Source organism: Crocuta crocuta, unplaced genomic scaffold, assembly GCF_008692635.1.
Source record: "Crocuta crocuta isolate KB4526 unplaced genomic scaffold, BGI_CrCroc_1.0 scaffold267, whole genome shotgun sequence".
Classification (NCBI taxonomy): Eukaryota; Metazoa; Chordata; class Mammalia; order Carnivora; family Hyaenidae; genus Crocuta; species Crocuta crocuta.
This window is the reverse complement of record NW_027531899.1, coordinates 3,767,781-3,783,973: the sequence shown is the minus strand read 5'-3', so window position 1 is coordinate 3,783,973 and position 16,193 is coordinate 3,767,781. Positions and strand designations below refer to the sequence as shown.

The 16,193-nt window shown below is 44.0% G+C and overlaps 1 protein-coding gene across 1 annotated transcript in view; it reads right to left on the bottom strand.

Moving 5' to 3' along the window:
• Positions 1 to 1,110, bottom strand: part of COX7A1 (cytochrome c oxidase subunit 7A1) — a 1,698-nt gene extending 588 nt beyond the window's left edge. The window contains exons 1-3 of the mRNA XM_077773846.1: positions 1,016 to 1,110; positions 234 to 320; positions 9 to 93 (exon numbers count right to left, since the gene is read on the bottom strand). Coding sequence (XP_077629972.1) covers positions 9 to 93; positions 234 to 320; positions 1,016 to 1,030 — 187 coding nt within the window. The 5' untranslated portion in view covers positions 1,031 to 1,110. The remainder of the gene's footprint in view (positions 1 to 8; positions 94 to 233; positions 321 to 1,015) is intronic.
• Between the last annotated feature and the right edge of the window lie 15,083 nt (positions 1,111 to 16,193).

The following is a 16,193-nucleotide window of genomic DNA, read 5'->3' as shown; positions in this document are numbered from 1 at the left end:
CCAGGCACCCCCTAGACACAGGCCCATGGTCACTCGGTACAGGATGTTGTCTGCTGCCCCGCCTTTCAGGTGCACCGGGAGGTCATTGTCTGCCTGGGTGGTGGGGGCGTCCAATGAGAGGGGTGTACGGGGTGGACCGGATTCCCAGGCTGCCCCTACTTGGCTCGAGGACCGAGCTTGAGCAGGGTGGGACTCCAGCGCCTTCCCTTCGCCCCGCCCCCCGCTCCGCCTACCTGGAAGATTTTCTGTTTCTCAGCCACTCGGTTCTCAAAGCGGTTCCGGGCGGTTGAGCTGAAAGAGCGAGCCAGTGCCTGGGAGACCTGGCGGGGGAGGGAGTGGATGGGTACTGGAGAGACCTGAAAGGACGTCCCGAAGGGGTCCGGCTGTTGGGGGTGGGGTGGAGAGTCGGGCTCTCAGAGGCCCCGACACGGGGATGGCTCTGTTCCTTGAGGGTGTCTCAAAAGCTAGATCCGAACCGCCAGGACGAGGAAAGGAAGGGGTCCTGTCAAAGCCCAGAAAAAACGGACTCTCGCCCAGAAGGCTTAGAGGTTTCCGGATTGTTTAGAGAGTCCTGGAAGAGGAGCGGGCCTAGATGGGAGACTTGTTCTGCGGGTCCAAGTCTAGAAATGTTTTTTGCGGCGAAAGTTTCCTGGATTAACGGGAGGAGCCCTGGATCCGGGTGCCTCACGGGGTTTACATACTGCCTAAGAAGGGAGGGGGAGGGGAAGCAGTGTTAAGTTCCCAGGGCCTAGGTCCCAAGATGTTAAAGGAACCCTAAATGAAGGAAAGGAACTCAAAGCGGGGCGTTGGGCCATGTCGGGGGTTCCCGGTTGTCTCAGAACCCCTTGGATTAGGAGGCGGGGGTTGAGAGTCTCAGGCTGTTTAGCAGGGAGTCCCAAAGCCTGAAGGGGGCTCACGTTCCAAGGCCCCAGATCCCGGGATGTTCGGTGAGTCTCGTTATAGAGGCGACGGCTTCCGGGTTGGGGTTCCCGGCCCAGCTCCTGGGGACCCTCACCCGCAAGGCCCTCATTCTGCGTCCTCCTCTTCGGCTGGAGTCACCTCCCCTCTCAGCCCAAGGACACACAGGGCCCTCCCTTCCCCGGGAATCACAGGCCACGCCCTCGGCCTGACAGCTGGTCCCCGGGTCAGTGGTGGCGGGCGGGGTGTGGGGGAAGTTGAGCAAACCCTGCANATCCTTCTGTTGCTTGGAATTTCTACCCGTCCAAGTGGAGAGGAACGTTTTTGGTTTGTTTCTTCGGAGATGTTCGTCCGGGGCAAGTGCAATTCCTCCCCCAGGGCCTCTCAGATATATCCTTACCGGAGTTGATTTTTGAGAGCGAGTGAGGGCGCAGATAAACTGGGATTCCAACTTGTTCTATCTACATAGACCGGGTGATTGCACCTTGGACCCTTACTTGGCCTATCTGTAACGAGGGGGCTAAGTCTGGATCTTCCTCAAAGGTTTGTTGAGATCAAACCTCAAAGGTTTGTTAGCTCAGCGTAACTGAGCTAACAGTTATAATTGAGGTAATAACTTGCAAAATTATTGCATAATAACTACTGCAAAGAAACAAATAAGACCTTAGGTTTATTATTTTCTGGAGGTAGGCTTGTTAAAAAACAACTTTAACCTAGTAAATTTGAAGATCTGAAAGACTTTCATTAAGTGATTCATGAATTGGGCAGTATCCTAACAGGCTTATGTATCAAATGTTTTTATACTTAGTTAATTTTCATTTTACCATGGGAAATTTCAAACAGAAAAAAGGCACAACGAACCTCCATCTTGGACCTCCTTCAACAATTATCAGCATTATGTTTTTCTTATATTGGGCCCATTCACCTCCTTTTTTCCCTTTATTGAAGTATTTTAAAGCAATTCCAGGATGATATTTTATATTTACATGCATATCTCTAACAGATAAGGACTTAAACAAAGGAAAAACCTGACAATCTACAATTTATGGATTGAATCTTGGATTAGGAAAAATCATCAATTTTTTTTTATTTGTGGGACTGTGGATAAATTTTCAAAAAGGTCTGTGGGTAAATTTTTAAAAAGGTCTGTGGATTAGACGATAACATTGTGTTAGTGTTAATTTCCTGATTTTGATAATTGTGCAGTGGTTATATAACAGGATGTCCTTGTTTTTAGAAAATATATGCTGCAGTATTTGGGAGTAAAGGGCTTCATATCTAACTTACTAACCTAAGATGGTTAAGAAACAAATTATATATCTGTTTATATAGATATATAATTTATCAGTTAAGTACAGTTGCCCTAATGGTTTTTCTAGTCATTGATGAAGTTTTGCGATGATGGTGGGGTGGTCCAGAGCCGATGACTAAGAAAGAATTCTTGAAGATGTCTTTGGTGCAAAAAAGGTGATTTTATTAAAGCATGGGGACAGGACCCATGGGCAGGAAGAGCTGCACTGGGGTTGTGACAGAAAACTCATTTTATACCCTCAGGTTGGGAGGAGGTCAGGGATAGAGTAAGTCTCTAAGGAATTTTGGAAGCAAGGTTTCCAGGATCTTGAGGGGTTGGCTGTTGCTAGGGAAACACCATTTATCACTGTTTAATAAAACCTCAGTCGTGAGACCCTTCAGATGCATATGGATTGGGGGGGGCATAAGCTTGGAGTATGATTGCCAGCATATATCTTCGGGCACTTGAGATAAAGGAAGTAGATTTACAGGATCCTCCAGGCTGGGATAATATTAAGCCAAGGTTCTCTTTTGCCCCCAGCAAAGCGTCATCCTTGAGGCAGCTGAGCTCCTAGAGGGAGGTCACTCTGCCAGTCTCAAGGACTTGCCAATGGGCTGTAGGCAGTAAGGGAATTTAATTTTTCATTTGCCTTTGTTTCCCACATCACCATGGCAAGCATTTAAAAACCCTTTCCTTTGTTCTTGAGTAGCCAGGAGTGTCCGAGGAATATCACACATATTCCACCTGGTGNCACGCGCCAGCCTGTAATTTGCCCTCAGCTTGCCCCGAGCTTCCTCATCAGTCATGATTGTGGCATAGTCTAAAAGGGTTTAACAATGCCTTTTGAAGAGGCTTTTATAATAATTAAATTCCCTTAAAACTTTCAAACTATGCTTGTAAATTTAATATGTTAGATTTTCCATTTAAGAGCCACAGTAGGCTAATTTCACAGATGAAGCTTTGCTCAATACTTAATATAAATTTTATGACTTTAGAATTATAAACTTACAGGGGCGCCTGAGTGGCTCAGTCAGTTAAGTGTCCGGCTTTGGCTCAGGTCATGATCTCACAGTTCATGGGTTCGAGCCCCGTGTTGGGCTCTGTGCTGACACCTAGCTCAGAGCCTGGAGCCTGTTTCAGATTCTGTATCTCCCTCTCTCTCTGACCCTCCCCTGCTCACACTCTCTCTCCCTCAGAAATACATAAAACATTAAAAATTAAAAAAAAAGAATTATAAACTTATAAATGTGTTAAATCTTATATTCCATTAATTATCCCAATAGTGTATGTAAATAGTAAGGTTTCAACTAAAAGTAAGTCTTAGCCACTAACTGGATTCCATATTTTAAGTTGGAATTATAAAAATGACCTATTGTTTGAATAGGCCAATTTATCTTAATATTACAAATACTTGAAATACTAAATATTCACAGATTACCTAAAACAAAAAAATTACTGCCATGATTGACTGTCTTCAATATTTCTTTCTGAAGTGTTTTTAAAAGTAATATCTATTTATTTATTTTAAGTTTATTTTTGAGAGAGAGAGGAAGATAGGGAGAGAAAAGGGGAGGGGCAGAGAGAGCAGGGGAGAAGAGAGAGAGAGAGAGAGATAGAATCCCAAGCAGGCTCCTGACAGTGTGTAGCCTGATGTGAGGCTCAAACACATGAACCTTGAGATCATGACCTGAGCCAAAATCAAGAATCAGAGGTTTAACCAACTGAGGCACCCAGGTGCCCCAAAAGTAACACTTTTTTAAAAATTTATTTATTTATTGAGGGGGAGAGAGAGAGAGTGTGAGAGAGCACAGGGAAGAGGCAGAGAGAAAGGAAGAGAGAATCTCAAGCAGTCTCCACGCTGTCAGCACAGACCCTGACACGGGGCTCAAACCTAGGAATCATGAGATCATGACCTGAGCCAAAACCAAGAGTCAGATGCTCAACTGACTGAACCACCCAGGAACCCTGGGAAATGAAATTAAAACCACAATGGGATACCACTACATACCTACTGGATGGCCAAGATGAAAAAGACTGATCATACCAAATGCTGATGAGGATGTGGAACAATTGTAATTCTCATACATTGCTGTCCATTCAGGAGATAGAAAGCACTCACTAGGTTAAACAGGGAAATTTAATATAAAGAATTATTGGGGCACCTGAGTGGCTCAGTTGAGAATCTGACTTTGACTCAGGTCATGATCTCATGGTTTGTGAGTTCGAGCCTCACATTGTGCTCTCTGCTGTCAGTACAGAGCCTGCTTCAGATCCTCTGTCTCCCTCTCTCTCTGCTCTTCTCTTGCTCATGCTCTCTCTCTCTTTAAAAATAAATAAACATTAAATTTTTTAAAAGAATTATTAACTGTGATAAAAAGAGTATATGATCTAAGGAAACCCTATACAGTACCCTAAAATGGAAGAAGAGTAACCAAAGACGGAGAAAGTCGTAAGGAGAAGTCTTGTAGGAGAAGGCATGATTTGGCCATTGGATGGTGGAGAAGTTTGCCAGCTCATATCTAAGGAGTGGTTGGCTGGCTCAGTTGGTAGAGCACAAGACTCTTAATCTCAGGGTTGTGAGTTTAAGCCCCATGTGTGTGGAACCTACTTAAAATAAAATAACTCATATCTAAAAGTCCTTTTAAAAGGGCAGGGGTTCGTGGCGCCTGGGAGGCTTAGTCGGTTAAGCGTCCGACTTTCGCTTAGGTCATGATCTCGCGGTTCGTGGGTTCGAGCCCCGCGTCAGGCTCTGTGCTGACTGCCAGCTCAGAGCCTGAAGCCTATTTCAGTCTGTGACTCCCTCTCTCTCTGACCCTCCCCTGCTCACGCTGTCTCTCTCTCTCTCTCTCTCTCGAAATAAATAAAACATTAAAAAAAATTTTTTTTAAAGGGCGGGGGGTCTGGGTGGCTCGGTCAGTTGAGCATCTGAGTCAACTTTGTCTTAGGTCATGATCCCAAGGTTGTGGGATTGAGCCCCACATCTGGCTTCTCACTGAGAGGGGAGCCTATGTAAGATTCTCTCTCTTTCCCTCTGCCCCCTCTCCCCCACTCAATCTCTCTTTCTCTCTCTAAAAAATAAAAAGGAAGGGAAGCAGAAGAAGATAATGGTTAGAATAAAAACCTTCATGTCACAAGTGTAGAGGATATATGCAAAGTTTTCCTTTCTGTAGTTGGTCAGATGATGAGAGTTGATATCCAAAGCTTTCTTCTTTTATTTAAATGTTTGTTTATTTGTTTTTGAGAAAGACAGAGAGCAGGGAAGGGTCAGAGAGAGAGGGAGAGAGAATCCCAAGCAGGCTCTGCACTGACAGTGCTTGAATCCATGAACTGTGAACCCATGAACCTATGATAGTGCTTGAACCCCAACACAGGGCTTGAACCCATGAACTGTGAGACTATGACCTGAGCCAAAGCCAAGAGTCAGATTCTTAACCGATGGAGCCACCCAGGCACCCCTCAAAGCTTTTTTCTTTACTTACCCTTTCCATCTTTCCCTGGCCCTCGGCAACAACCTTAACTGCTCTGGGTTCTTTACGTGGTAGAGTTGAAGTTGACCCAAACCTTCCTTCCCAAAGGATTTGAGTCTCCAGGCATCCTGTGTTTTTTCAGTTGTAATTTTACATTAACTTTTACTATTGGGCATGGAAGTACTAAGAGGCCCCAGAGAATCTCCTGGAATCCAGACATAGTCTTCCTTGCCTCCATTGTGTAGAAGCAAAATGAAAATGTGGGACCCCTTGAAAGAGCAGGAAAGAAGTGCCATTACAAATACTAATATATAGGGGCACCTGGGTGGCTCAGTCAGTTGAGTGCCAAACTCTTGATCTTGGCTCAGGTTGTGATCATGTGGTTGTGTGGTTGTGGGATCGAGCTCTGTGTTGGGCTCTGCACAGACAGCATGGAGCCTGCTTGGGATTCTGTCTCCCTCTCTCTGCCTCTCCCTCGCTTGTTCTCTCTCTCTCTCTCTCTTAAAAATAAATAAACCTTTGAGGCGCCTGGGTGGCTTAGTTGGTTAAGCGTCCGACTTTCGCTTAGGTCATGATCTCGCGGTTCGTGGGTTCGAGCCCCGCGTCGGGCTCTGTGCTGACTGCCAGCTCAGAGCCTGGAGCCTGTTTCTCCCTCTCTCTCTGACCCTCCCCTGCTCACGCTGTCTCTCTCTCTCTCTCTCTCCTAGAAATAAATAAAACATAAAAAAAAAATAAACCTTTGATAAGTTCTTTATAGATTTTGGTTTTTTGTTTATTTTTTAATGTTTATTTATTTTTGAGAGAGAGAGAGAGACAGAGTGCGAGTGGCTAGGGTGCAGAGAGAGAGAGGAGGAGACACAGAATCTGAAGCAGGCTCCAGGCTCTGAGCAATCAGCACAGAGCTGGAGGCAGGGCCCAAACCCACGAACTATGAGATCATGACCTGAGCAGAAGTTGGACGCTTAACTGACTGAGCCACCCAGGTGCCCCCTATAGATTTTGGATACTAACACTTTATCTGATATGTCGTTTGCAAATATCATCTCCCATTCCGTCGGTTGCCTTTTAGTTTTGCTGATTGCTTCCTTCTCTATGCAGAAGCTTTTTATTTTGATAAGGTCCCATTTTTGCTTTTGTTTCCCTTGCCTCTGGAGACGTGTTGATTAAAAAGTCGTTGCAGCCAAGGCCAAAGAGGTTCTTGCCTGCTTTCTCCTCGAGGATTTTGATGGCTTCCTGCGTTATATTTAGGTCTTTCATCCACTTTGAGTTTATCTATGTGTATAGTATAAGAAAGTGGTCCAGGCTCATTTTCCTGCATGTCGCTGTCCAGTTTTCCCAGCACCACTTGGTGAAGAGACTGTCTTTATTCCATTGAATATTCTTTCCTGCTTTGTCAAAGATTAGTTGGCCATATGTTTGTGGGTCCATTTCTGGGTTCTCTATTCTGTTCCATTGATCTGAGTGTCTATTCTAGTGCCAGTACCATACTGCCTTGATGATTACAGCTTTGTAATACAGCTTGAAGTCTGGGATTGTGATGCCTCCTGCTTTGGTTTTCTTTTTCAAATTGCTTTGGCTATTTGGGGGCTTTTCTGGTTCCATACAAATTTTAGGATTGTTTGTACTAGCTCTGTGAAGAATGCTGGTGTTATTTTGATCGGGATTGCATTGAAGATGTAGATTGCTTTGGGTAGTATTGACATTTTAACAATATTTGTTCTTCCACTCTATGAGCATGGAATGAATATTTCTCTATCTTTTTGTATCTTCTTCAATTTATTTTCATAAGATTTCTATAGTTTTCCATGTATAGATTTTTCACCTCTTTGGTTACATTTATTCCTAGGTATTTTATGGCTTTTGGTGCAATTAAGTTGCCATTTTATGGTTTTTGGTGCAATTGTAAGTTGCCATTGCAACTACGTGGATGGACCTAGAGAGTATAACGCTAAACAAAATTAGTCCGTCAGAGAAAGACAAATATCATATATCTTCACTCATATGAGGACTTTAAGATACAAAACAGATGAACATAAGGGAAGGGAAGCAAAAGTAATATAAAAGCAGGGAGGGGGACAAAAACATAAGAGACTTAAATACAGAGAACAAACAGAGGGTTACTGGAGGGGTGGTGGGAGGGGGGAGGGGCTAAATGGGTGAGGGGCATTAAGTAATCTACTCCTGAAATCAGTGTTGCACTATATGCTAACTAACTTGGATGTAAGTTAAAAAAAATAAACTAAAAAAACCTTTAAAAATAGTAATATATAAAGCTTTTTTTTTCTTCCATGATCTCAGTCAACATATGGAGCTGTTTTAAACTTGTTATTTAGGGGCGCTTGGGTGGCTCAGTCAGTTGAGCATCCAACTGTGGCTCAGGTCATGATCTTACAGTTTGTGAGTTCAAGCTCTGCATCCGGCTCTGTACTGACAGCTCAGAGCCTGGAGGCTGCTTTAGATTCTGTGTCTCCCTCTATCTGCCCCACCCCTGCTCCTGCATGTGCATGCTCGCTCGCTCTCTCTCTCTCAAAAATAAAATGTTTAAAAAAAAGAATCAACAGAGAAAGAAATAAATAGTAAATACATACATACATACATAAATTTGCTACTTAATGCTGTGGTCCCTAGGGCAATGGATACTCCCGGGTGAGCACAAACACCGGCATCTGGGGCAGCTGCCTTGCAGCTCTATGTACGCCAAATGTGCCTAATGACAAGATTTGTCATTAACTAGACTGCCCACTAGCTGTTGGCTTCCCTTCTCCCCAGCAGCCACTAGCCAGCTCCTTGTGGAGCTGGCCAGAGATGAAGTCAAACCAGGCATCTCTCCTCCCCATGGGCTTGCTGCCCAGGGCAATGCAACTTGTGTGCTAAGAAGAGCCAGGGATGAAAGATGGACAAAACATTCCTTCCTGCTGGATTTCCTGCTGAATGTGCCATGGCATGCTGACGGCAGAGAGGGGAGCTGTCACCCCGTCCTGCCCTCAAAGGTCATAGACAACGGAGGACGTGTTTTGGACCTTGACCTTCCCTATGCCCTTGCACAGGCCCCCAGAGCCCCAGGGCCCAGGGCGGTAGAAGAGACCAAGAGCTTGACTCAGGGAGAGTGATGGGAGGAGAGTATGCATAGCAGTCAGGCCGCAGGTCCCTGGTGCAGGCTCTACTGTCCCATCAGATTTCACTTACAAACTTTTTTTTTTAATGTTTTATTTATTTCTAGGAGAGAGAGAGAGAGAGAGAGACAGCGTGAGGAGGGGAGGGTCAGAGAGAGAGGGAGTCACAGACTGAAACAGGCCTGGAGCACAGAGCCCGACGCTGGGCTCGAATCCACGAACCGCGAGATCATGACCCAAGCGAAAGTCGGACGCTTAACCGACTAAGCCACTCAGGCGCCCCACTTACAAACATTTTTAAAGATACCATTGTTCAGAACTTCAAAACAGCAACTGCAGAGCATTAGATCCCAAGCATGCCGCCTTCTGAGTGCGGGGCCCTGTGCAGCTGCCCTAAACACATGTCTTGCTTCTAGGTTAGTGACCTGGGAATGACTCAAAACATCTAAAAACTGACCCTGGAAAGCGGCTGCTGTAAAGTGGCCTCTGCAGGGCTGGGGTTGAGAACACACCCTGTGGCACTTACCTGGAGTCAGGAAGCCCAAATCAAGAAGCTGCTGCCCTTGCTCAGGCCTCCTTCACGAATGGTTTTGTCAACTTGCAGTACAAAAGGGCTCAAACCCTAGGGGCGCCTGGGTGGCTCAGTTGGTTAAGCATCCTGGTTTTGGCTCATCATGATCTCACAGTTAGTGACTTTGAGCGCTGCATCAGGCTCTGTGCTGGTGGCGTGGAGCCAGCTTGGGATTCTCTCTCTCTCCCTCTCTGCCCCTCCCCCACCCTTGCAAAATAAATAAATAAACTTTAAAAAAAAGAAAAGGGCTCAAACTCTGGATAAAGAGTCAGCTGGAGGGGCGCCTGGGTGGCTCAGTTGGTTGCGTGCCCAACTTCAGCCCAGGTCATGATCTCACAGTTCGTGGGTTCGAGCCCTGCGTCGGGCTCTGTGCTGGCAGCTAGCTCAGACCCTGGAGCTTCCTTCCGATTCTGTGTCTCCCTCTCTCTCTGACCCTCCCCTTCTCACGCTGTCTCTCTCTGTCTCTCTGCAATGAATAAAACATTAAAAAAAAAAAAAAAAGAGCCAGCTGGAGATATAAGCTATGCTGCCTTGTATTAGCTAGCATGAAGACTTTGTTGCTGTAACAAAAAGGCAACAAAATACTGTGGTTGAGGGGCACCTGTGTGGCTCAGTCGGTTAAGTGTCTGACTTTGGCTCAGGTCATGATCTCACAGTTTGTGGGTTTGAGTCCCGTGTCTGGCTCTGTGCTGACAGCTAGCTCAGAGCCTGGAAGCTGTTTCGGATTCTGTGTCTCCCTCTCTCTCTCTGACCCTCCCCTGCTCTCTCTCTCTCTTTCTCTCTCTCTCAGAAATTAAAAAAAAAATACTGTGGTTTAAAGATGACACAACTTAACATACCAGCCAAACTGAATAGACCTTATTTGGATCTTGATGTGAACAAATACTAAAAGGAAAAATTGTGACATTTTTGAGACAATTGGAAACTTGAACAATGATTGACTTTTCCCTCAACATTTTGTTACGAAAAATTTCAAAGATACAGAAAAGGCGAGGCATCTTAGAGTCAACATTCATATACTTACCACCTAGATTCTACAACATTTTGCTACATTAAATTTTTTTTAAATGTTTTATTTATTTTTGAGAGAGAGATAGAGACAGCATGAGCAGGGGAGGGTCAGAGAGAGAGGGAGACACAGAATCCAAAACAGGCTCCAGGCTCTGAGCTAGCTGTCAGCACAGAGCCCGATGCAGGGCTCGACGCAGAGCTCGAACCAAAGAACAGTGAGATCATGACCTGAGCCAAAGTTGGACGCTTAATCGACTGAGCCACCCAGGCGCCCCTACATTTGCTTTATCATATAACTAGCCATCTATACTTCTATCAATCCGTAGCTTTTTTGATGTATTTCAAAGTAAATTGCAGACATCAGTATTCTTTCCCCAAATACTTCATCATGTGTCACTAACTGGACTGCCTGAATATTTCATCATAGAAATAATTTGAAATTTTTATATATGTTAGGGCTGTTGTTATGTTTTTTAAAAAGTCTATATTTTAGAAATATATATTTAGGGGTGCCTGGCTGACTCCATTAGTCGAACATGTGACTCTAGGTCTCCAGATTGTGAGTTTGAGTTCCATATTGGGTGTAGAGATGACTTAAAAAATAAAAATCTTTTTTAAAAAATTTTAAGTGTTTATTTTTCAGAGAGAGAGAGAGAGCATGGAGAAGGGGCAGAGAGAGGGGGTGACAGAGAATCTGAAGCAAGTTCCAGGCTCTGAGTTGTCAGCACAGGGCCAGACGCGGGGCTTGAACCCATGAACCCTGAGATCATGACCTGAGCTGAAGTCAGATGCCTAAGGACCAAGCCACCCAGGCGCCCCTTAAAAAATAAAAATCTTAAAAAAAAAACAAAGCATACTTAAATATTTTTGGTACCCCAAAATGTAGCAGCTTCAAACAACATTTATTATCTTACAGTTTTTATGGATCAGGAATCTGGGAATGGTTTAGCCAAGCCACAGTCAACAGCTCAGGGTAAAAGTGAGGCGGGAACCCACCGGGGTTTGCCAGTTGTGGGTGGAGAGGGTGACTGACCCAGACAACCTTCCGGTGTCCAGAAACAAGTTTTGGTGTCACTCTGCTGCCATCTTGTGGCAGGCCTGGAACAATCACCGCGCTCATCTGGACCTTCCCACACTAATCCCGTTTGAGCAAGAATCAAATCAGGACTTGATTTTTGAAACTTTTTTTTTTTTAAATTCTTGAAACTGTTAACTTTTAGGGCCCCCGGCTGGCTCAGTTGGTGGAATATGTGGCTCTTGATCTCAGGATTGTGAGTTCAAGCCCCACACTGGGTGTAGAGATTACTAAAATACAATCTCAGGGGGCGCTTGGGTGGCTCAACCATTAAGCGAAGGACTCTTGGTTTCTGCTCAGGTCATGATCTCAGTTCCGTGAGTTTGAGCCCCACCTGAGGTTCTGCCCTGACATGGTGGAGCCTGCTTGGAATTCTCTCTACCCCTCCTTCACTTGTGCTTTCTCTCTCAAAATAAGTAAATACACTTAAAAAAAAATGTCTTTAGGGGCACCTGGGTGGCTCAGTCAGTTGAACACTGGACTCCTGATTTTTGCTCAGGTCATAATCTCACAGTTCAGGAGACTGAGCCCCATGTTAGGCTCTGTGCTGACATGGTGGAGTCTGCTTGGGATTCTTTCTCTCTCTGTCTCTTCTCTGCCCCTTGCATATGTGCATTCTCTCTCCAAATAAATAAATCAACTTGAAAAAATCTTTTAAGGGGTGCCTGGGTGGCTCAGTCGGTTAAGTGTCCAACTTTGACTTAGGTCATGATCTCATGGTTCATGAGTTGGAGCCCCTAGTCAGGCTCTGTGCTGACAGCTCAGAGACTAGAGCCTGCTTCAGATTCTGAGTCTCCCTCTCTGTCCCTCCCCCACTTGCCCTCTATCTCTCAAAAATTAACATTAAAATTTTTTTAAAATAAAAATTAAATCTTTAGGAAAAGACCACTTTTAACTTTTATTCACCCAATTGCTGAATAGATCATAAATTCACATGGTTTAAAATTCATAAGGGTGAGTAGGGAGAGAGGTATTCTTCTCCTGAGATTCTCTGAGTTCCTCTGTAGGGGAAAAATTCCATGTTATTTGTATGTGAAAAACAAAAGCAAAATCCAGCACCTCCCAAAAAGCACAGCAATAACAGTGACATCCCCCAAAATATACTCAGCCTTCCCAAGCATAAAAGAATACTTCGTTCCTGAAATTAGCAGATTCCTTCAACAATATTAGTCCTGATTTGAACAAACAATATGCATATGTTTTCAACTAACAAAAAATCGAAAAATATATGTGATCCAATGAGGAAATGTGAACACTGACTGGATATTTTATTGTGTTAACAAATTAATGTTAATTGTTTAGGTGCAATAGGGAGTTATCACTTAAAGATGCAATCTGAGGGGCGCCTGGGTGGCTTAGTCGGTTGAGCGTCCGACTTTCGCTTAGGTCATGATCTCGCGGTTCGTGGGTTCGAGCCCCGCGTCGGGCTCTGTGCTGACTGCCAGCTCAGAGCCTGGAGCCTGTTTCAGAGTCTGTGTCTCCCTCTCTCTCTGACCCTCCCCTGCTCACGCTGTCTCTCTCTCTCTCTCCTAGAAAACAAAAAAAGATGCAATCTGAAGTGGTTATGGATGAAATGATACGATGTTTTGATTTGAAATCCATCATGGAAGAAAAGTGAGTGGGAGTGTAGATGAAGCAAGTTTCCTGAGGTTGGGTAATAGAAATGCGGAAGGGCTGTTCATTATTCTGTTTGCTCTGGGTTTGTATATGTTTGAAGTTTTCCATGGTGAAAAATTGAAGTATATTTCCTGAGCACCTACTGTGTGCTGGGCACTGTTATAGACACTGGGGATCAGCAGTGAAGAAAACAGAAAAACAACGGCATCATTCACGTAGCTTACATTCTGGTGGGATGATAATAGCTAACATTCACTGAGGACTTTCCAAACGCTAGACTGTTGTAAAGTTTTTTGGAGCACATATCAGTACATAAATACCTTCTTCACTCCTTGTATTTATTGTTTTACAGGGCACCTTTGTATTCAGTATATGGATTCCCCACAATTCATTTTGCTAAGGTTAAATGGACAGACAGGATTTTAAACAATATTTGCTGTTTTACTTCATTCACACTACCTTAGCAGTGTTCTTTTCCATGTATTCCAATAATGTTGGCGATAACTTTTGTTTTTCTTGTCATAATAATTTCCTTTGGACTCCTTGACTATATTCCACAGGTTGAAACATACAATTTCCCCCTGTACTTTCAATGTAATCCATTAAGAATGCCAAGAGTAGGGTTGCCTGGGTGGCTCAGTCAGTTAAGGCTCCGACTCTTGATTTCGGCTCAGGTCGTGATCTCAGGGTTACTGAGATGGAGCCTCACATCTGTCTCTGCACTGGCAGTGTGGAGCCTGCTTGGGATTCTCTCTCCCTCTCTCTGCCCCTTCCCCACTTGTGTGTGCATGTGCACACTCTCAGTCAAAATAAATAAACTTAAAAAAAAGAATTCTGGGGTGCCTGGACAGCTCATGAGGTTAAGCGTCTGACTTTGGCTCAAGTCATAATCTCACAGTTCAAGAGTTCAAGCCCTGCATCAGGCTCTGTGCTGACAGCTCAGAGCCTGGAGCCTGTTTTGGATTCTATGTCTCCCTCTCTCTCTATCTGCCCCTCCCTTTCTCACATTCTGTCTCTCTCTCTCTCTCAAAAATAAATAAACTTAAAAAACAATGCCAAGAATAACAGTTAAACGTGCCAATTTTGTTTGTCAAATAGCAGCTTTGAAAATATTTGCCAAATGAAATTACTTTTCAAGTAGGATAATGTGTAACTCATTACTGAGTTTATACTGTCCCTTATAACAAATTCAGGAGGGTAGCTCCAATCTTTGAACAAAATGTATTATTTCAAAGATTCAGCTCTTTGATGAGCTTTATATGAGCAATTCTTGCAGAATTTTCAAAGCCATTTAATGAGACTCTGCAGAATCTCTTTAGGTGCCAAAGCCTTGTTATATGAAGAATTGTGCCTACAATTCTTTCAACAATTCAATAGCTCCACTGTGTTTTCTGGTTATGCTTGTAGATCCGTCACTTGTAATTCCTTTACAAATTTGCCAGTTTAGTGTATACTGATTAACAATGTATTTTCTAATTTTATTTAAGTATATTCAGTCTTGTGAATATGAAGTTAAATTTAAATACAGTTAAACTTCCACCAAGTTTGTCTTGCCTGATATGTTACATTAGTGGAAGATATTGTGAAGTGTGGAGTGTCAGTGCTCTAAAGAGACTCCAAGTCCTCTAAGGCTATCAAATCTATGCCAGACATAATTGCCTCAAACGAATTGTGTATATTCACAAGAATTGGGATGCTGGCTTGTTATCAAATGGTAGCCTAGAGATGATAGATACAGTCTTATCACTGATAGGGTTTTATCCATTGATTTATCACTGAAAAATTATATGTGTCATTAAATATACCAAAATGGGCACCTGGGTGGCTCAGTTGGTGAAGCGTCCATCTGACTTCGACTCAGGTTATGATCTCACAGTTTGTGAGTTCAAGCTCCACATTGGGCTCTCTGGTGTCGGCACAGAGCCTGCTTTGGATCCTCTGTCCCCCTCTCTCTCTACCCCTCCCCTGCTTGTGCTCTTACTCTCTCAGAATAAATAAGTAAACCTTAAGAGAAAATTAAGGAAAAGTAAATAAATAAATAAACCAAAATAGGATATAAATATTGACTGATATCTCACCATGCCAAATGCAAGTAAATCCAATAAAAACAAGACTTTTTCATTAACAGTCATAACACAATTAAAATATTGATCTGAGGGGCACCTGGGTGGCTCAGCTGGTTAAGCATCTGACTCTTTATTTCTGCTCAGGTCATGGTCTCACGGCTTGTGAGTTCGAGCCCCACATCGGGCTCTGTGCTGGCAGTGTGGAGCCTGCTTGGGATTCTCTCTCCCCACCTCTCTCTGCCACTCCCCTGCTATGTGCACACGCTCTCTCTCAAAATAAATACATAAGCTTTTAAAACCATTAAAAAATAAAAGAAAATAAATGGGGCTGAGAACTTTGATCGTTTTCTTCTTCTGAAAATATTATTGGAAAGGCTCAAGGTTCACAGGAAGCAGTCTCTAAGAGGTCTACATTCAGGATGTTTGACCGGTAGTGCCACGGAATCAGCATCTGTTGGGAGAATGAAGGCAACAGAACTGGTTGGGGGCAGAAGTCGGGTTGCAATGCAGCAGCCACAAGGCCTTAGTCCCCCACGAAAAGCTGTGGCACTGGGTGGGCTGGGCCTGCAGAGCTGCCCATGGACAGTAGGGCTGAGCCTTTATGTCTCTACCCATGGGATGAGGATAATTATTGCAGGAAGGGCTAAATGGAAGTTCCTGCAACTTAAAAAAATTTTTTTAAAAAAATATTTATTAATTTTGGGAGAGAGAGTGCAAGCAGGGGAGGGGCAGAGAGAGTGAGTGAGACAGAAGCAGGCTCCAAGCTGTCAGCCCAGAGCCTGATACAGGTCAGATCATGACCTGAGCAAAAGTTAGACGCTTAACTAACTGAGCCACCCAAGCCCCCCAAAGTTCCTGCAACTTCTATTCCCTTCCAAAACAGTAAATGGCAAGTAATACTGCTCCCTTGGTGGAATTATAGAAAGTAATCCCACAGTTAAAGGCCTGAGAGAAGCAGGTATGGTGATGCCAATCGTATCTTCATTTAATTCACCAGTTTGGCTGCATTATTGTCAACTTAACCTGATGCTGGCTCCAACTGCAGCTGCTGGGTCATATGCAGT